The 20,047-nt window shown below is 36.7% G+C and overlaps 3 protein-coding genes across 3 annotated transcripts; 2 read left to right on the top strand and 1 right to left on the bottom strand.

Annotated features, from left to right (window-relative positions):
* Positions 1-1,593: 1,593 nt before the first annotated feature.
* On the top strand, positions 1,594-3,067 carry LOC18607320 (eugenol synthase 1-like). The gene is made up of 5 exons (XM_088803312.1): positions 1,594-1,822; positions 1,887-2,021; positions 2,120-2,348; positions 2,445-2,648; positions 2,749-3,067. Exons 1-5 carry the CDS (start codon positions 1,601-1,603, stop codon positions 2,943-2,945), a joined length of 987 nt encoding a protein of 328 aa, XP_088659438.1. The 5' UTR covers positions 1,594-1,600; the 3' UTR covers positions 2,946-3,067.
* A 1,325-nt stretch (positions 3,068-4,392) lies between these two features.
* Positions 4,393-6,868, bottom strand: LOC18607319 (soluble inorganic pyrophosphatase 6, chloroplastic-like). The gene is made up of 6 exons (XM_007041410.3): positions 6,509-6,868; positions 6,236-6,396; positions 5,531-5,631; positions 5,232-5,413; positions 4,853-4,951; positions 4,393-4,754 (listed from the first exon to the last, which is right to left on the bottom strand). Exons 1-6 carry the CDS (start codon positions 6,854-6,856, stop codon positions 4,662-4,664), a joined length of 984 nt encoding a protein of 327 aa, XP_007041472.1. The 5' UTR covers positions 6,857-6,868; the 3' UTR covers positions 4,393-4,661.
* A 1,577-nt stretch (positions 6,869-8,445) lies between these two features.
* LOC18607317 (putative protein S-acyltransferase 23) lies at positions 8,446-14,853 on the top strand. The gene is made up of 13 exons (XM_007041406.3): positions 8,446-8,804; positions 8,906-9,046; positions 9,213-9,325; positions 9,904-9,983; positions 10,339-10,502; positions 11,542-11,680; positions 11,768-11,867; positions 12,310-12,367; positions 13,108-13,185; positions 13,287-13,385; positions 13,856-13,934; positions 14,061-14,209; positions 14,347-14,853. The coding sequence occupies exons 1-13, from the start codon at positions 8,577-8,579 to the stop codon at positions 14,530-14,532; spliced, it is 1,614 nt and encodes a 537-aa protein (XP_007041468.3). The 5' UTR covers positions 8,446-8,576; the 3' UTR covers positions 14,533-14,853.
* The last annotated feature ends 5,194 nt before the right edge of the window (positions 14,854-20,047 follow it).

Below are 20,047 nucleotides of genomic sequence, written 5' to 3'. Positions count from 1 at the left end.
GCATAATAAGTAAAATTCTGTGACACGACATGCATATCAAGTAAAATGCTGTCACACGCCATGTATATCAAGTAAAATGCTGTCAAACGCCATGCATAACAAGTAAAATGTTGTCAAACGCCATACATAACAAGTAAAATTATGTGACACGACATGCATATCAAGTAAAATGCTGTCACACGCCATGCATATCAAGTAAAATGTTGTCACACGCTAATAACTAACTATAATAACAATGACGTCACACGGTAAACACCCAAAACCGCTAAAACCACTACGACTTAACCACAACAACCATCAAACCAGCAAGATAACACAGTCTAAACATTTACAAAAAAAAAACAAAAAACCCGAACATATCAAACAAACCCAGGAAAAAACCAAAAAATTAACGAACATAAGAATGTTGCGAATTTGAGACTCACTGACCTCTTCATTCATGGCCGACATTTTTTTTGGTGCTCCGCTTGCAAAGAGCCTTTTCAAACACTCCGATACCAGCGAGAATGAGAAATGACTCACACAGACATTACGAATTCTGAATAATAACTGTTTAAAATGAAAAATGGCCTTATAATATTCTTAGTTATTCTGAAAAAGAAAAATTAACATAGTGGAAGTCCAAAGGATGACCACGTTAACTGCTCGTTTTTTTTTCTCTCTCTATTTCAAACCATGACGTGTCAGCTGCTCAAGCACTGCCATGTCACGTACTCTAAACCATGACCATGGCGTGTTAGCTTTTCAAGCAATGCCATGTCACACACTCTAAACATGACCATGGCGTGTCACCAACTCTGAACTCTGGCGTGTCATAGATTCCCTCCATGGCGTGTCACCAACTCTTAACTCTAGCGTCTCACAGATTCAATCCGTGGCGTCTCACCAACCCTGAAAGCTGACGTGTCACAGATTCCCTTCATGTCGTGTCACCAACTCTTAATCTGACGTGTCACAGATTCCCTCCATGGCATCTCACCAACCCTGAACGCTGCTGTGTCACACATTCCCACCATGGTGTGTCACCAACTCTGAGCGGTGCCGTGTCACACACTTCCAACATGACGTTTCACAAACTCTAAACCCTGCCCTGCGACAACCATCTAACATATGGTCTGCTATAGCAGGACCATTTCCTGCTTTGGATTCACATCTTTCTCCTTTCAATTCACCAACGTATCAAGGATTTCTGGTTTCACATCATTAGCCAAGCTTTCCATTCATGACGACCTGTTCCTCGTTCGATTTAATATCTCTCTTCTCCTATTATCTAAATGACATATCCCAAATCTCTCAAAATTCATCTCATGCAACATTATTTTGTTTTGCACAACCTTCGAAAAAAAATTTGGGTATTTTGCACAACCAATCTTTGCATATTTTTTTTTCTCCCATTTTTCGCCTGTTTGAGAGTGTACGCTAACGAAGATGGCTCATTAAGGGCATTTTTGTCCCAAAATCTTTTCTGATGGTTAAAAACAGTTAAAAGTATTCTGTTGAACTTTTACAAAAACACGTTATTTATAAGGGCCTAAAAAAAAAAAATCCCCTTCTATAAATAGAGCAATAGAGGGAGCATAGGTCCAAGCAAGAGGGTGTGATGGAAGCAAAAGAGGAGGTAGGAACAATGGAAGCTAGTGCCGAAGCAAGTAAGATTCTCATCTTTGGTGGAACTGGATACATAGGAAAATATATGGTCAAGGCAAGCATCAAGTATGGACATCAAACTTTCGTTTACACCCGTCCTATCACCCCTCAATCCAATCCAGACAAGGTAAACCTGCACAAGGAGTTCGCATCCATTGGCGTTACCATCATCCAGGTAATTCTCTATATTACATTTGTATATGTGCATGCATACACGTGTTAATATTGATATGAAACAGGGAGAGTTGGACGAACATGATAAGATCGTGGATGCAGTTCGTCGAGTAGATGTGGTTATCTCAGCGTTACCATTCCCCCAGGTTCCTGATCAGGTTAACATAATTGAAGCCATTAAAGTTGCTGGCAACATAAAGGTGAGTAACGTTAACTAAATTTTGATAAAATATTTGTGTTCAAGTTCATACTAGAACGAAGAAACTGGTGCTGATTTAGTTTTATCTTTGCTATCTAGAGGTTCCTCCCGTCGGAGTTCGGGGTTGAAGAGGACAGAGTGACTACTCTCCCTCCTTTCGAAGCTTGTTTAGACAAAAAGCGAAAGATCAGAAGGGCAGTGGAAGCAGCTGGGATCCCTTACACCTATGTATCTGCAAATGGTTTTGCTGCATACTTTGTGAATTACTTGCTTCGTCCACATGAAGAGCATGAGGATGTAGTTGTCTATGGATCCGGGAAAGCCAAGGGTGATTAGCATTTCCACTTTGAATCTTTGCAAGCTCTATGGTTTTGAAATCTAACGTTCAGTCTTCCTGTTTTTCCCTTCTATCTGTCACGTTCAGCACTGTTGAACTATGAAGAAGATGTGGCGGAGTACACAATCAAAGTAGCAAATGACCCAAGAACATGCAACCGAATAGTAATCTATCAGATGCCCAAAAATATAGTGTCCCAGCTTGAATTGATTGCTTTGTGGGAGAAGAAAACAGGTAGGAGTTTCAAGAGGATTCATGTACATGAGGAAGAACTGGTGAAACTCTCAGAGAGTAAGTTTCAGGACTTTGCTTCCTTGAGCTGGTTGCTTCGTTGCTTCATTTATACCAATCTGTTACATTAATCAAGAATTTATCAAACTTTTTTTTGCAGCCTTACCATTTCCAGATAATATACCAGTGTCCATCCTTCACTCCTTATTTGTAAAGGGTGATCTTCTCAACTATGAGCTTGGGGAGAATGATCTTGAGGCTTCCAGCCTATATCCTGATCATGAGTACACCACCATTGATCAACTTCTTGATGTTTTTCTCGTTGATCCCCCGAAACCTGCTTTTGCTGCATTTTGAATGGGACTTTGAATCAGAAAACGGAGCAATTAGTATTATCAGAAAACGGAGTAAGAAAAAGGATTTTATTTTATCTAGAGAAAGGCAGCAATAAAATGGTCTACGGTTCTGAATAAAAATCTTCTGTTCTCAATTGGTGTTTCTTTTGAAATTTTTATTATAATTTTACATTACATATCTAACAAAATTTTTATATTAACATCACTTTTACCATTAAATTATTATTTTTTATTATTAAGTTCAAAGTTTAAGAGTTTAATTGTTGATATCAATAATTGGATTCATGTGGACACAAAGGGACACCATAGACAAACAAGATCGATGTTGACACCAAAATACACCATTGACAAATAAAATATAGTATTCTATCTAACTGTTGACCCTCAAACGTGTTATTGACAACACAATTCAATTAAATTCAGACTTTTTATATTCTTATATTGTCTCTTACAGCTTTGCAGAATTAAAATAATATAAAATTATTTTTTAAAAAAAAATCAAGTGAAAAATGGAACATCAAGTGACAACAGAATTTTTATTCCATGTCCTGCGTATAACACGGAATCAAACCGATAGTTAGTCGAGTGTACCTCCACGGCAGTGGGTTCATCACCACTTGCCTTGTGCTCATTGGTCATAGATAGATATAGTCAAGATCAGGACAAAATCACCCACACCTTTGGACTTGTTGCCATAAATCTTAAACCCATCCGATTCTAGTTTAAAATACCGACAAAACCGACAGAAGGCCCACAGATTTGTTCCCTGGGTTTCTCACCAAACCAGGGTCTTGCTCTTCGTATATATTAACAGATGACTACCGGTTTTCAAGTACCCATTTTGATTCCCAGTTTTCTTAGACTTTCCATCTTTGGTTATGGCGCCTACCGCTGCAATGTTGATTCTCTCTCGTCACTGTAAAACAACTTCACCAGCTCTTCCTCCTCCTCGATCGCCACCTCTGGATGTTAAGGCCTCTGCACTAAAGTGGGTTGCACTGGACAGCCTTCTGACCCACCGAGGAAGATCTGGCTCTAACAACAACCAAGAGTCCAAGACGGTGGAGGCTGATCGTTCTTTCTCTGCTGATTCTGCCTTGGAAAAGAGGTTCAAGGAAGCCCTTGAATTCAGCTGGTGGTAGAGTTATGTAATCATCTTTGGTTCAGAGTATTAGGTTCAAAATAGTCGGGCAGAGGCCTATTGTAAATTCCCCCTTAGCTACTGTCAAGTTACAGCAATCAATTTCATGTACAATACAAACTGCAGTTCAGTTAAAAGTATGTCAAATTACCATACAAAGTGTAATCGGATTACAAAGTGGTTTTCAGCTGCAGATTTTATCATAAAGTTACACTAATTGATCAAGTAAACAGTCTTCATCATTTCCTGTTCAAGTGAGAATTGGCAGCAAAATTCGGTTCCTTGAGGACCTCAAATATGCTCAACACAAACAGAAAGAGAGCTTTTCTTTATTATTATTTTTATATTTTTAGGAAAGTCAATCCTACAGAAGTCTTTTCCTGCTTATCACATCAGAAGAAATGAAATTCTGTCCTAATCAAAAGAGTTTTCTAATTTACTCAAACAATAAGCAGACTACTCATTGGCATCAACTTCTATGATTACCAAGCCTTGCTTGCAAGGGGATGGGGGGAGTAAAACTCAGATAAATATTTGGAATTGCAAGCATCGCCGCTTTAATGCTCCTGGTTGAGTTTATACAAGCGAAAGCTCGCCAGCAGGAATTGATCTTTTGACAAGTTTAGCCCAAGACTCGTTAGTTTCTGTAATGACCTTAAGAGCATAATCCTGTTTAACATACAGGTAAAACATATGAGACCACAAGCAGGACGAAGCAGAAGGGTACTTTGGGAGTAGGGAAAAGGGTACACAAAATCAGTACTTACCTTGTTTGCAGCCTTGTTGCCAAGACCAAACTTGTTTGCTGGTTTTCCATCAGGGATCTTGTAGTCTCTAAACCAATCCCTGATTGCAGTGAGAGTCCCCTGAAAATATCACCCGATGGATGCTCAAAAGTTTTGCATTTGTAACTTGTAAGTGAAATGACCATGCACAAGACTAGTTAAAATGATTCAATTCAATAACATGTAATACTGACATCTTTACTGCTGGTAGTCATAGTAAAATAAGTTAGTAATATCAACAACCCAACTTAAAATTGAAGTAGAAGTCAGTTCCTAGTTTCACTATGCTTGCTGATGAAATTATCAATATATTGATGAACTAAAATGATTACAAAACCCTGCAGAGGATAGAGAGAAATACCGGGAAATGTTTCTCAACATCATCAACATCATTCACAAGAGAAGCTCTTGGATCATCTAATGAAATGGCAACTATTTTCCAGTCAAGTTCCCCTTCATCAATCATGGCTAAAGCAGCCAGTGGCTTTACCTTTAGAATTTCACCAATCTTTCTCTGGCTTTCACCAATCTCAACAACATCAACTAAGAAGTGAAAAGAAACACAAACATAAAAATTCAGGATGCTGCTTTTCACAACAAAAAGAAGAAGAAAAGGTTTGTAAGAAATATCAAATACCGAAAACAAGTATTGGGAATTACCAGGGTCGTTATCACCAAATGCTGCTTCAACCTCATTGTTTGCAAGAGATGGGTCTTCCCATGTTTGTGGAAGCAATCCATAATTCCAGTTTATGTTATAACTGATAAACAATGAACGGATTATTCAGAAATGAAACCTCTGTGAGACACTCGACAATGAAAACTCACAATAGCAAGAAGCTGAAACAAAGTGGATTCTAATAACAAAAATCCTATACAAAATGTGTTTTGATTATCGGTAAAATCATACTATTTACTAAGTAGAGGCCATGCTGCATTTACAGTCTGAGTCATTCCCTGATGACCCTTAGATCGTGCATCACCTGAAGAAGTGCCGTGTAATGTACCTTAATACAACTGTGATCTTTAATCTCCTAAAAATCAGTTGCTGTTATTAGAAGCTCCTCAACCACTCTGCTTTTAGCAGACAAGTTTCTCTGGCTATTACATGTATACTTGAAGAAAATGACTAACTTATTCACAAACAATGAGCTAAGAACTTGGGTCATTTCTAAATCAAGATAAGCATCTCTGGGCATTATATGACATTGCCAAGGAAAATCCTGGTGAAATGTAAAATCTAATTGCAAAAGTACTACAAAAATGGAGAAAAATTTGACCATTCTAGCACAAATCCTAGCTGAAGATAACCCAAGCATTGAATTGAGCAATAAGCTATACACAATCAGAACCAGCAAATCTTACGGGTAATATCGAAGCTTGCCCTTCTTTGTATCCTGCTTAATGGGAGTGTATAGCTCATCAGTAGCAACCTCCATTTTCGCACTTGATTCTTTGGGTATCTCAACAATGAAGTTAAAAACCCCATCTCCCAAGTGCAACGGTACATCATGCCAAGGAGAAATCTAAGCAACCACCCAACACAAGTCTCAATTACCATCAAAATAATGTTACTACTACTAATACTAAAATTAAATTTCAAAGATTTTGACAAGAACAAAATGGAAATGAAAATACCTTTTTGCCCGAAGTATCTTCGAAGAAGACTCTGTAGTCGAGGGTTTCGGGCTGGCCTTCCTGTTTGATCTGAACCTGAGGGTTAAAAATGGCATTGCAAGAAAACAATCTCTTGGACAATCGTCTGCCGTTGTTGAAGCTGAGAGCGTTGCAGGCGCGTTTCAAAGCGAAGGGCGTTTTGAGGAGCAAGCAGGAAGAGGCGGCGGTGGAGGTGGAGTTGCTGGCGACGGCTATGACTCTGGCTGCTGCTGCCATGGCTTGTGACATTTGTGGTGGGACTCTCTCTCTCTCAATCAAGTGAGGGAGTACTTTGGAGTTTGGTGGTTTTCTGAAGCAAGTGGTTTGCATTGATTGGCTTACCCTTTGAATGCTCTCGTATATTCTTTCCCCTTTTTCTGATTTTTTTTTATTTTAAGTTGTCCTCGTCACCCTACGAGAAGAGAAATATTTTTTAAAAAATAAAAAATAATTATATTTAATATCATGTCAATATACATATAATATATATTATCATTTAATTATAGAATCTTACCTCATAAATATGTAATAATAAAAATTTTCAAAATAAATATTTATTTTTTAAAATTTTTGATTTTTAAGTTTTTTTATTAACAAGATAATAATATTTGATTAATTGATAATACATAAGTATTATATACACCGAGAATTGGTGGCTAAAAATTCATATACCATATTTTGTTCTCAAATAATTCATACTATATTTTTAAAAAGTAATTCATATTGTTATTTAGTGAATTAATGTTTATACATTCCAAAAAAAATTATTGTGCCAGTTTGTTAACTTTTATTGATAATATTAGATAATGATGCATACTTTACTATTTCATACATATATAAATATTTGTTTTTAAAACTTTTAAAAATTTGAATTTATTTATTAATTATATGATAATATTTATTTAGTTCACTTAAAATCTATACAATAAAAATGAATCAAATACAACCTCATGCAAATCTGGTTAATGCTTGTGCAATCTAAATACTATCATTTGCAATTGTCAGGAATTATTGGAATTACTGATTCTAGTAGATATGAAGTTCTGCTTCTGAAATGGATAAAAAGTTGTATTGTTCATTCTTAGCCCAAGTTGTTCTTGTTCTGACACAGGCATGGAGTAAATATACACAGAGTTCACACATGGGACAAAGGAGCAAGACCCGTTTGTTGTTTTATTGCAAGCTTTGTAATTGCCTCATGTTGCTTATGGTTATGATTCTTTGAACAGTGACTGGAAGCATGTTACAGGAACAGAATGTTACATCTCCAGTTAATAAATGTATGTTCCTTCCACTTTTGCTGCTTCGTTTGGTTTCTTTGATACCTCACAGTTCATTCCCACAAGTTCAATGTCTTCAGCCAGGCTGTCTTTGCTTTCTTACCAGACTGAACACCTGAAAAACCCTGCATTCTTCAACTCCTACTCGTCTTGCTTTCAAGATATCTGTCAGGGGCCAAGCATGGTTGTCGTCTCATCATCATCACTTTAGCACTTCTGAGATTCCCATCAGTCGCAGATTCCTGTTCAATTAGATTGTGGGATGTTTTCTTGAATGTTTTATCATCCAACAAAATCAAGGAACTAGCAGCCGCTGGCATCCAAATCTTCCTTTTGTGATCATGTTCATGGACTGTGTCGCAAGGTCCCTTTTCAATGGAAACTACCCCAGCTGCTATCAGGACCAGGTGCCCCTGAAATGATACCGCCTGTTATTTTCTAGGCACCCGTGGTCAGAGACACGGGTGAGATTGGATTGGCCCCGTACATGAAGGGTGGAAAAGTATTCAGCACCTGACACCGCCATAATAGGTTTAAATAAGCAAAGGAGAACCTTATTGGGCAATGACCGAATTACCCAACATAAAATCATTGTAAAGGTTTTCTTTTTTTTTTTTTTAAGGAAAAGGAAAAAGGAAAAGAGGAAGCAGGGGCAGCTCATCATCCTCAAAGAGCAACCGCAAATTCCAGCTGGAGGAATAAACCCTAAACCCCTAAAATCCTCCCTGAATTTTTTTTTGGAATTAAAATCCGTTCGGATTTCTTTGTACATGGCTTCTTCGGAGATTGAGGTGGTGTCGTCAGAATCAGAACCGAAAACCCAACAAGTTCCTGTAATCGATGTCTTCTCGGCCTCTGCTTATGGAGATTTTGACAAACTGAGGAAATTCGTGGAAGAAGATGGTGCCTCTCTTACTACACCTGACGGTAACGGATACTACGCCCTTCAATGGGCTGCTCTCAACAACTTCCCAGATATTGCTCAGTACATAACCGAGGTAAATTCAAAAAATTTTATATTTTTTATAGCTTAATGGTGGGTTTTTGTTGAGATTTAAATAAATTTGGGCTTTTTTTGTTTTGTTTAATATGATTGAAGCATGGTGGAAATGTGAATGCAATTGACAACAACAAGCAGACTGCTTTGCACTGGGCTGCAGTTAGGGGTTCCATTGCAGTGGCAGATGTGCTCTTGCAGAATGGAGCTCGAGTCGAAGCCACTGACATCAATGGTTATCGGGTAATGCAAGCCACTGACAGAATGGAGCTCGATTTGCTCTTGCATTATCTGTTGAATCTAACTCTTTAAGGGCCTCTAAAAGCTTCGTTTTTTTTTTTTTTTTGCTGACTTATGTAATGCAAGTTAGGGGCTTGACGCAGTTATCAATCTATTTTGTCTCCTGCAGGCAGTTCATGTTGCCGCTCAGTATGGGCAAACGGCTTTCTTAAATCACATTGTTGCCAAATATCACGCTGATTATGATGCACCTGATAATGATGGAAGGTGCCCACTTCATTGGTATGTTTTTATGAAATAGCTTAGATGCAACCATCATAACATAGGCTTAGAGATTGATTTCACGTAAATCTAATATGAGCAATTAATTATATTTTGGAGGGCACAAAATACTTAGTACTATTCTTTTGATATAGATTTGTAGTATGTTTTTCTTTATGGCTCTAGTTTGTTTTGTATGAATGGCAAATTATGCTAGTTGGTTGTTTATGAGCTCAAATTTGCATTTAAAAGAAGTTTTTCCTACAAGCCAGTACTAAGAGGGGATAGCAATTTGGTGCAATTTCAGAAGTGGTCTGACTTTGGTTGTTGTAGCATATTGGAGAAATACAACCTTTTAAATGTGACTTTTCGTACAAGATTGCAATCGTTGATGTCGCTCACATACCCAGGCAGGATCCATCCTGCAATCTCAGTCTTAACCCTTTTTACCCCAGGGAAAGGAGATACTATTTGGTTTGAACATCACTGGCTTTTGATATTTAGTAGCTTAATTCAGTTTCTTGTGCAGTAGCCTTTTTCTGTGAAAAGTAATAAATGCTTGTTAATGACAAATTTTATTCTTGTGATGTGTTAAACAGGGCTGCGTATAAGGGATTTGCAGATACAATTAGATTGCTTCTATTTAGAGATGCATCACAAGAGAGACAAGACAAAGAAGGTAGTATCCAACAATCAATATGCACTGTCTAATATGCAAGCTTTTAACCTTGTAAAAGGTACCGGTCTATGTGCTCATGACCTTCAGGGCTATATGCACTCTATACCTGTGTTCAGGAAAACATTTGTGATTAATATTGCAATGGTGGCGGCCTGAGTTTTCCAGTTTTGTTATGAACGCATGAGAGTTTCTTTATGATTTAAATTTGTAAACAGTGGTCGGAAACTTCTATTTTTCATTCTGAACTCTGTGATCATTATAATATTCGTTTAGTGAGCCAGGCTAAAGCTTACTCAGTAACCGCTTTAATCTTACTACTAAAATTTTTATGATGTTGTATATCCAATGCTGCCAGGTTGCACTCCATTGCACTGGGCTGCAATAAGAGGAAATGCAGAAGCATGCACTGTACTCGTGCATGCAGGCACAAAGCAGGAATTAGTGGTGAAAGATAAAGCTGGATTTACCCCTGTTCAGCTTGCATATGATAAAGGTCATCGGCAAATCGCCCTTTTCCTTGTACGTGACTTTGTGTAGTTGTTGCCTTGTTTGCATACTTTCATTAAAATAAACTTTTAAGCCAGGAAATTTGAATATGGTGTCTATGAGGAAATGATTTTTGGGATTCTCCTAGTAGTACTGTGCCTGGAAGACGTTCTGATAGGGGGCCTTATCTCTAGTGAGGGTAATGCTGGGTGTTTCTGGCTCTGTTTCTGGCTCTAAGTGGTCAGTCACCTTATTGTTAAGTATGCTGGCTGCTGGAGTGCTTCATACATTTTTTTTAAACCCGACTGAACTTCATTTTATTCTTCCTTCATATCCCCTTTCTCCAAAAAAGGATCATCTTGCATTTCTCATCTGTGTATGTTTCTCAAAAAGTGAGCAGGCAGAAACTATTGTGAACCAACTGTGTGGAATTTGGAAGTGTCCATTATCAAATTACTTCATTACTCTTTTGAAACATTAAAATGAAAAAGTTTATATCAAGTATGTGGTGTACTCCCTCTCTCTGCTTGGGAGGGATTATAAGCCTAAATTAAATGCGTCAGGCTAGGCTTTGCATAGATGATATATAGCTTTCAAAATTTATTCACTTGCTTTCCAAAGCACAATGCCACAACAAATTAGTTTTTGATGTTTGGGACCCGATTAGACAATTATATTTGGTGTTGCCTTTCTGGGGTGTGTTTGTGTCAGTACAGTGGGGCTTGATTCTTTGGCTGCATATTTGATGATGGGAGAATAGCACATCTGCAATAGATAATTATTGCCTTGTAAAACACCATGACACCACAGAAGGTGTGAATATTTTCATATAACAATGGTATTATTAGTTTTGCAATTTATTTTTTGTCATGCTTTGAGTTGCATTATTGGTTTAGTTTGATGTCCAGTTAGAAATGTGTTCACAGAGCTGGTTTACACAGTTGGTATCTGTATCAAATTCTCAGACTATTCCCACCTGGATATCCCCTATTGTTACTTTCTCTTAATTTTTGCTATATCTTGGAGATTTTGCAGCCATTTAATTTTATTGGTTTCTTTTGATTTTGTTCAGTCTAACGCAGCTAGAGCCAATAGCAATCGATTGGTGGACAAGTTCTGCAGTGGGAAGATGGGGGATGTTGGTCATGCTCCTATCTTATTTTGCGTTATAATTGTTCTAATTATCCTCTTCGTCAACTCAGTTCTTACTGGTGAGTAAGCTATGATATTAAAATTTCAGTCATGAACATGTTTGTTTTTGTCAGTAATTATGACTGACTTCTTTAAGATGCATGTAGCTCCAAGTCTTTCTAAGGTAACTGCCATTGTTGGACTTTGGGGATGGATTGATGTTTCCCTAGCTATTGGTTCATTGATAATGTTCTACAGGTGTAGTAGGTAATTCTTTGTCCTCTTGACTTTGATATTCATTGAATTGATTTCACATATTTGTTTTATTTGGTGGTATTTTATATTCTTAGGCCATTAGATATATTTGTTTAGAGCTTGGTGCATGAAATGCTATCGAACAGAATACCTTTGGCTAGTCTAGTCTTATGAGTTATCTTTCCCATTCAATCACATATGCTTGTATTACCGAATAGAAGCTTCAATGTGGCTTTGCTTGGTACCTTGCATTTTCAATATCTGAACCAAAAATTGAAACATTTTGACAAGATTGGAAATATATAATTAAACTACTCACTTAACGTTTTATTGCATTCATGGTCTCTGAACTATAAATGAAGCAATTATCTGAATTTAAACAATTTTTCAGTCTTGGTTAAAGTTTTTTATTTTCTATATTGTTTTCTTGATTGGCTTTTACAATTCTCTGCAGTAAAGATCCAGGTTATATTAAAAAACATGGAGGATTGGATGGCTATGAAGATACAGAGGTACAAGCATTTCTGTTTAATAACTGTAATCTTTAACAGTGGCTGGAATGGATTAAAACTATGTGAATTCTGTGGACACCACAAAATTTATATAAGGGAAGACACTAATAGCAGTAGTTCTTTGAGTGAGCTGGGTCATGGTTGTAGGAAGGGTGAGTATAGCGTGTAGCATCATTATGTAAAAAGTTTTATAGCTAACAGAACCCATATGCATAATGTCACATGCGTAAGTTTTATAATTGTATGTATTTCTCGCATGAAGGGTGAATTTGAGGCTTATTTTATGTACGTGTCTGAAATGGACATTCAATTTTGGTGTCTTCTGAATCACCAGTACCACAGTTAGAAGGGGGAAAATAGGAAGTGGAAGTTCTCTAGCTTAGCTTTGTGCAATAAATGAGGAGTTTGAGGGCTAGCTGTATAAAAATTCTAGCTCGGAGATGCAGAATTTTTGTGTGGAGCACGAGTTTGCTGAAAGGGAGCAGGCTCCTAAGGAGACTCTAGAGTTTGTTTGGTTAGTCTGGTATGACCCTTGAGAGGGACCTAAGAGGATTGCATGCTTATTATTTGTTAGAAGTTTTTTTCTAGCTTGATCAATTGGCCAATTAGGATTTTAACCTCCTTTTCAAAATTCATTCAAAAGGAAAGGAAAGAAATTAATAAAAAAGGATTGTAAGCTCTTCAGTTTTGCTATTATTTTGCATGAACTGAACCAATAGTATATTATTCACGACTGGCAGGATCCCTTGCTGAGTATTGATATGAACAATTCATCAGTATGGACAGGAAATTGGTCTCAGCTTTGCCCTACTTGCAAGGTTACCTGATGAACCTTTCCTTGTAACTATGTATGCATATCTATATAAATATTTCCTCAGCTTGCAAAGCCATTATGACCAAATTTTCTCTATGTTGTCAGATAATAAGACCCATTCGTTCTAAGCACTGTCCTGTCTGTAAGCATTGTATTGAACAATTCGACCATCATTGCCCATGGATATCTAACTGTGTTGGGAAGGTAAGAAATTTATTGGAAGATAACCATATTATCAATGTCTTCTGGAGTAGGATATTTACTTGAGATTAAGTTATTGCGGCTGCAAATGCTATCATCTTATTGATGTATATATGTTCAGAAACTCATCTAGGACTAGGATGGTAAATCACACATTATTTTCATGCCTGGAGTGTACAGAATTTTATGCCTTTTGTTGACTCTTGTATAGTTGGTGGTTATTTTTATTGAATTGAAGGACTAATATGGAGGTCTAAGGCCAATCCTGTCATCAGTTGCACAGCCTTCACATTAGTGGCACCCTCCATTCCCATTGTTAGGTTCTTTGTTTAGTTTTGTCCCCTTCTTTCATTTGATCTCCTACTGAATAATTTAAACAAGATGCTATAGGTGACTGGTACTGTAATCTGACCATTATTCATATTTTCTTCGTTTCCTTTCCTCATCTGCTTTACTTGTTGTGCACTTTGCAGAAAAACAAACGAGACTTCTTTGTTTTCGTTTGCATGGGAACCTTGACTTCATTCCTTGCTGCATCTATCACAGTTCAAAGTAAGTGGATTTCAGACAAATAAGCCTCTCCCCTTCATCACCTTTTCTGATCAAGATCAAATTAGTTTATATTTGACTTAATTAGTTTATATTTGACTTAGGTAATGTCTTTGTTTGTCTCAACAGGGATCTGGACAGCAAGACCAGCATTGCCTGCTGATGAAACATGGATTCATCATGTGATTATTCATCATCCTGGTATTGTTGTATTTCTCATTTTGGATGCAATCGTTTTGATAGCTGCTACAACTTTGACCACAGTACAGGCATCCCAGGTAAATCAAGAGTTCATTTGCCTACTTTTTAACTGTGTTGCCCACCAACTACGTGAAGATTTTTAAGTCCGCTTAAAGGATGGCGAATTTAATGAATATGTTGTTAAATTTTTCGGTATCTTTATTTTCTATTGTAGATAGCTCGGAACATCACCACGAATGAATTATCAAATGCCATTCGCTACGGGTATCTTCGCGGCCCTGATGGACGGTTTAGGAACCCATATAATCATGGATGCCGAAAGAACTGCACTGATTTCCTCATTCGTGGCTACACAGATGATGAGGTGGCTTGGCCTCCGTTACAGAGAGTTGCCAGTTAGAAATACAGTCTGAGCTTTTGCCATATTCGTTGTTGTAGATACATACACCATGCTCCATTATTCACAGTCTCACTCATGTTAATATTACGAATCCTTTGCACGTTATGACTGTTCTTCGTATACGTATATATACAGTTCCATGTGAACAGAAGGGTTAGTTTGAATTCCATTCGGCCATGTCAGATTCTCCACGTGTTTCAGGCTGATTTGCGGGCTTTTGTAGGTCACACAGACACAAATGAAGACAAAAAATTTACACTATCCATATATATATCCAATAAACTCTGAATTCGGTTGGAAAAAGAACCACTTGAAGAGAAATTTTCACGTGTTCTTGTATTTTATCTTATGTCTAAATATTTGGAATTAATTCAGCTTGTGACAAGAATCTTGTGTTCTCTTTAATACTTTTGGTAAGTGCTTAGTAAATTTATTCAATCAATTTATTTTATTTTTTTACTCTTACCCCTTTTTAATATAAATTTAATACATGCATGAAAAATAGATAAATAAAAAATTAAAAGATAAAATAATAGGTTAGGAAATACCTCAACTGTTTTTAGATTTGACCCAAAAAAGATGATGCCAAAAGCTGGTGCCGGTTGGCCTTGGCTGGAGCCAGCCCGAACCTTAACAATAGATAAATAGCCTTTGTGTCACAAACCTTAACGTCCAAACCCCCCCTTTTTTCTTACCTCCATCGTGGAAGCAATCGTCCTCCTTCGCGTTAAGGGTGGCGGCACACTTTTCCTTTTCTATCCTTTGCCCTTTCCTGCTCTTCCCTCTTCTGTCTGCCTCCTTTATCCTGTCTTTCTGAAAACCCCTGGCTGATTCCGCCGTCACTTCCCGCCGAACAACCCATCATCTTCTACGTCTCTCCGCCCTGGCCTACCTCTTCTCTTTTCCTTTTCTTTTTTTTATCTTCCCACTGCGGAAACGACGTAGTGTTTTAAATTTTGGGAGTATAAATAGCCAGACCCTGCTTCTCTGCCGCAAACCCTAGCATCCAAACCCTTTCTCTTTCCTACCTCCGTAGCTGAGGTCCGCCTTGGAGTTTGCGGTGGCGGCACACTTTTCCCTTTCCTCTTTTCTTCTGTTCCCTCTGCCTTCTGCCGTTACCGTCGTCACTTCCCCCCGATCAACCCATCATCTTCTTAGTCTCTCCGCCCTAGAAGTTTCCAACGATTATTTCCGCCTAAATTGACCCCTCTATCTTTGTTTTTTTCAAACAACCGAGAAAACCCAGAAAATATTTTTTAAAAACCTCAAGGAAAGGTTGAAAATCTCAAATCTAGGGTTTTTACAACATAAAATATCAGATTTGATCTGTTGGTTGTGTGATATGGATTTTCTTTTTGTTTTCTGTAATTATTGTTCTTTCTTTGATTTATTTGGAATTTTTTTAAGACTTCTGTGGTTTTGAAAAAGATGAATCCTTTATTTATTTATTTATTTTTTACCCTCTTCATTTGTCTTCCGACCTTTTAATTTCTGTCACTGTCCGACCTCAATACTAAGTCGTCTTTATCTCAACTAAACCCAATTTAAAAAACCAAATAGGTACGAGAGATTCAGCCTTGTCATCAGCTAGGAAGGCCAAAAGATGTGGCGACGTGCCGTAGAATCGTCTCCTGGTTTCCAGCTACAACATAGACCTTTTCACTTAGACTTTTGATGTTGACATGACAGCTTCGCATGATTGCAACAAGTGCGTCCCAAAACTTTGATGTTTTGGATACACTATCCACTTTTGGCCACCGTCATTTCATCGTCACTTCAGCCGCCACTCTCCCGTCTTGCTTCTATTTCTCCCTTTCCTTCGGATTTTGGTTTCCGTTGCCGCTGGTGCTCTTTTCGCCGCCGGCTTTTTCCTTTTGTCGTTTTCTTTATTTTATTATTTATTATTTTAAAATAAAAAATTAACAAAGTAAAAACAGTCAAATAAATATTTGTTTATAAGTCAGAGGAATGTTTTGGACAATCGTACACCTAACAAATGTCAAGTGTAACTGTCGACGAACCGATGGGACTGAGACTTTATTTGTCAGTACATAAGGAACCATTGAAAACTGAACTCAGGAGATGACCAGAATCCAAGACACAACTTCATATAACTATTTAATCTTTATTAAATTCAAGGAAAAAAAACAAAAAACTACGACATGCAGGTTTATATTGCGACTTGCTTTAATTGAAAAAAAAGAAAGATAACGGAAACCAACCATGGCAGCCAGAACAAAACAAGATGACGGAAACAAACCACGGCCGCCAGAACAGACGCTTAGACTCCCATCGGCAAGATAAACGGCCAGAACAACAAAAGATGACAGAAACAAAGCACGGCTGCAGAACAGACGCTTAGACTCCCATTGGCAAGATAAACGGAATCAAACCACGGCTACCAGAACTGACGCTTACCTAACTTGAATGATGTAGATATCATCTTTTCTGAAAAGAGTGATGGAAGCTTCGATGCTGGATTTAGCAAACTTTGTCCACTGGCGTCCGGAGAAGGAGAAACAGTTGGCTTCTTGTTCCCTCTGGCATTCAAACTTCCACGATCTTCCTGATCCATCCTCCTCAACGATCAAATAAAATCTATCATCTTGAGGGAGAGAGAGGGCTGTGCGGCCATCACACGAAAACGTCAACTTTCTTGTATGCCTACCTTCAAGATTGGCCCGGAAGATCTCCTCCATTGCTTCCACTTACAAACCTATCTGTGTGTGAAGTGGGTGCTTAGAACAAAGAGGTTCGTATATCGGTTAGGAGGGGAATGATGATGAGGATTTTGAGAAAAGGGGGCGTTGGGGTGGGAAGGGTATTGGGGCTTCTGACTATTGAGGAGATAGCAGGAGTTGTGGTTAAAAGGGAGGGCATGGAAGGATTTTATAATGTTGCGAGGACCCGATATTCAGATTGTTGGGTTGCCTTTGCGTGTGCCCACGTGTAAGAAACATAAATCGGTGGGATGGCAGAGGATAAAAACCCTAAAACGTGTCCCCACTCGCTGTCCAGACCTGGGTGAAGCCCCATGTTACCACCTACCGATATGCGGATGGAAATCCTCTTCCCCTATATTGTGCCCCTTTCCCTGCCCCGTTCATATGAGTTTCCATCGTGTCTCTTAGATTAGGGTCATTTTAACTTTATTTAACCATATAAAATACGTTAGTTAACGGCAGCGTTATTTTTGAGGTCTCTACAGTGGAATCTTCAAAGAAAAGAGCCTTGAAGAAGCTCGAGAGCTTGAGGAAGTCAGTGACTGCTGCTTATTCCATGGAGAGGAACAGGACGCAGACTTTTAGGTACCTGCTTAGATGTATGAGCAAAGAGACAAAGAAACCTCCTCTTCACGTGCCTACGTGTAAAAAAACAAAATCGGTGGGATGAGAGACGGCTAAAAGCATAAAACGTGTCCCTACTTGCTGCCCAGTTACCAGTGTGGAACCCAATTTGACCACCAACCGATGTGCAGATTCTGGGCCCCCAATCCCATTCTCTTTACTGTTAGAATAAAACAGCCAATCATTTTTTCAATCAAACAACCACAAAAGCCTTTCGCGCCCCCCCCCCCATGCACGCACTGCAGTTTCCATTTGCAAATCACCCAAATCTATGGCCCACACCTAGCCTCTTTTGCCCTTTTAAAGCTTTGATGAAAAGTTGGTTTGCATGACGCTGGCGGTTTTGAATTTTCTCAGTTTTGAATTTTTCTCTCAACCACGTAATATCTAAAAAATAAAATCTCAAATTATTTTCAAATTTTTGAATAAATTTTTATTTTTTTATTACATTTAATCAATTTTTTTTATATCAAATAAATTTTTTATATTTTTATTTTAAATCAAATATTTTTTATGATTAATATTTGACTTAGTGAATATACCACTTGTCATTTTATGTTATGTGATACTAATATGTCATTATTGATAATGACGTGATATAACATTGTGCTATTGTTATCCTCAACATTGACAACACATGGGTACAAGATGATAAGTAACATTTTGACTTGTAATTAATCAACTATTAGTTGTAAATACTTATTTGAACTAATTGAACATAATAAAAAAATAAGAGTTTATTTAAATTTTTTTAAATAATTTAAAAACTTTTTAGAGTATTATGCAACAAAATATATATCTATTAAAATAATTGCGCCGTCAATATATAGAAGAATGGATAATGTTAATAATTTAATTATTTTTTATAATATATAATATGTAATTTTTCAAATTTGAAAAAAGTATTTTGATTTTTATCTATTCTTCAACTAAGAAATAGCTAATACCTTAAGGGCATGCTTGATTGGAGGGAATGGAATAGTCATTCCTCCTCTATTCTCATTCTTGAGATAAAACTTTATTCGGTTTAATGGAATAGCTTTTCTTCAGAATAGTCATTCCAAGAGAAGCTTGAACAGCCATTACTAAGGCTTCCTTGGTAATGGCTATTCCAAATTATTGAGAATAAGAAAAAAATTTGATTAGACAAATATACCCTTTACAATTTAAAAAATTACCTTATAAAAAAATAATAATCTTATTTTTTTTCTCTCTTCCTCACTCCTCTCTCTAAAACACAGAAGACACAAAATTTTTTACTTCATTTAAAAAAATAAAAATATTTTAAATATTATTTAATATATTAATTTAACTATAATAAATATTATAAAAAATATTTAATATTATTATTTAAATATAATAAATGTAATAAAGAATATATTTTGTCTTTTAATATTAAATATTATTTAATTATAATAAAAGGTTTAATTATCTTCTAATACAAAATATTGTTAAATTATAATAAAAATATATTTGTATTTTGATGAAAATATCATTTAATTATGGTAAAAGTTATTTTGATTTTATTACTTAGAATATTTTATCTTTTAATAAAATAAATTGTTTAATTTTAATAAAAAATATTTTTTCTCATCATAGTGTTTTTGTTTTTTAATTAAAATTTTTTTAAATTTTAATAAAGGGTATTTTTATCATTTACTTATTATTCTTTAACTATTTTTAAAATTATTCATACCAACCAAACAATTGAATAAGTAATAATAGCAATTTATATTCTATTCAATTCCTGTGAATCAATTTACATAATAGTTATTCTTTTTTATTTTAATTTTTTGAAATGATTATTTTATTCTCATTCTATTTTTTTTAATGAACCAAGCATGCTGTAAGAGTTGGTATTAGCTATTATTTGATTTTAGTTGATTTTGAGAAATAACGATTCTAAAATAATAGATACTCCTTAAAACATATGAAAGTCGGCTTAAAATTAAAAAATGAGGAAGGGATTAGCACCCAAACTGGGCCATCGACAGTACTGGTCGAGTAGGTGGGGCCCTCTTAAGCGGAGGCCAGAGAATATACCCTCCGCGCTTGATTTCATGCATATATAATCAAAACCAAATGATAAATGCGATAGATATATGCCTGTATTTGATTCCTTTGAGGTTTTCCCGGCTCACGTTGGTGAGAATATCCACCCAATTGTT

Source organism: Theobroma cacao, chromosome 2 (genome assembly GCF_053813885.1).
Source record: "Theobroma cacao isolate CCN51 chromosome 2, ASM5381388v1, whole genome shotgun sequence".
In the NCBI taxonomy this organism is placed as follows: Eukaryota; Viridiplantae; Streptophyta; class Magnoliopsida; order Malvales; family Malvaceae; genus Theobroma; species Theobroma cacao.
The sequence above is the reverse complement of the archived record's forward strand: the minus strand, read 5'-3'. Positions and strand labels throughout refer to the sequence as shown.

Bases quoted from the DNA above. Each gene is read 5' to 3' on its own strand.
- LOC18607319 (XM_007041410.3), bottom strand. From the start codon at position 6,856: ATGCAAACCACTTGCTTCAGAAAACCACCAAACTCCAAAGTACTCCCT. The intron at 6,397-6,508 runs GTATTTTCATTT...GTGGTTGCTTAG, and splicing joins AAGATACTTCGGGCAAAAAG to ATTTCTCCTTGGCATGATGT. The intron at 4,952-5,231 runs GTATTTCTCTCT...TGATATTTTCAG, and splicing joins ATGTTGAGAAACATTTCCCG to GGGACTCTCACTGCAATCAG.
- LOC18607320 (XM_088803312.1), top strand. From the start codon at position 1,601: ATGGAAGCAAAAGAGGAGGTAGGAACAATGGAAGCTAGTGCCGAAGCA. The intron at 2,022-2,119 runs GTGAGTAACGTT...TTTGCTATCTAG, and splicing joins AAGTTGCTGGCAACATAAAG to AGGTTCCTCCCGTCGGAGTT. The intron at 2,649-2,748 runs GTAAGTTTCAGG...TTTTTTTTGCAG, and splicing joins ACTGGTGAAACTCTCAGAGA to CCTTACCATTTCCAGATAAT.
- LOC18607317 (XM_007041406.3), top strand. From the start codon at position 8,577: ATGGCTTCTTCGGAGATTGAGGTGGTGTCGTCAGAATCAGAACCGAAA. The intron at 10,503-11,541 runs GTACGTGACTTT...GATTTTGTTCAG, and splicing joins GGCAAATCGCCCTTTTCCTT to TCTAACGCAGCTAGAGCCAA. The intron at 13,386-13,855 runs GTAAGAAATTTA...TGCACTTTGCAG, and splicing joins TATCTAACTGTGTTGGGAAG to AAAAACAAACGAGACTTCTT.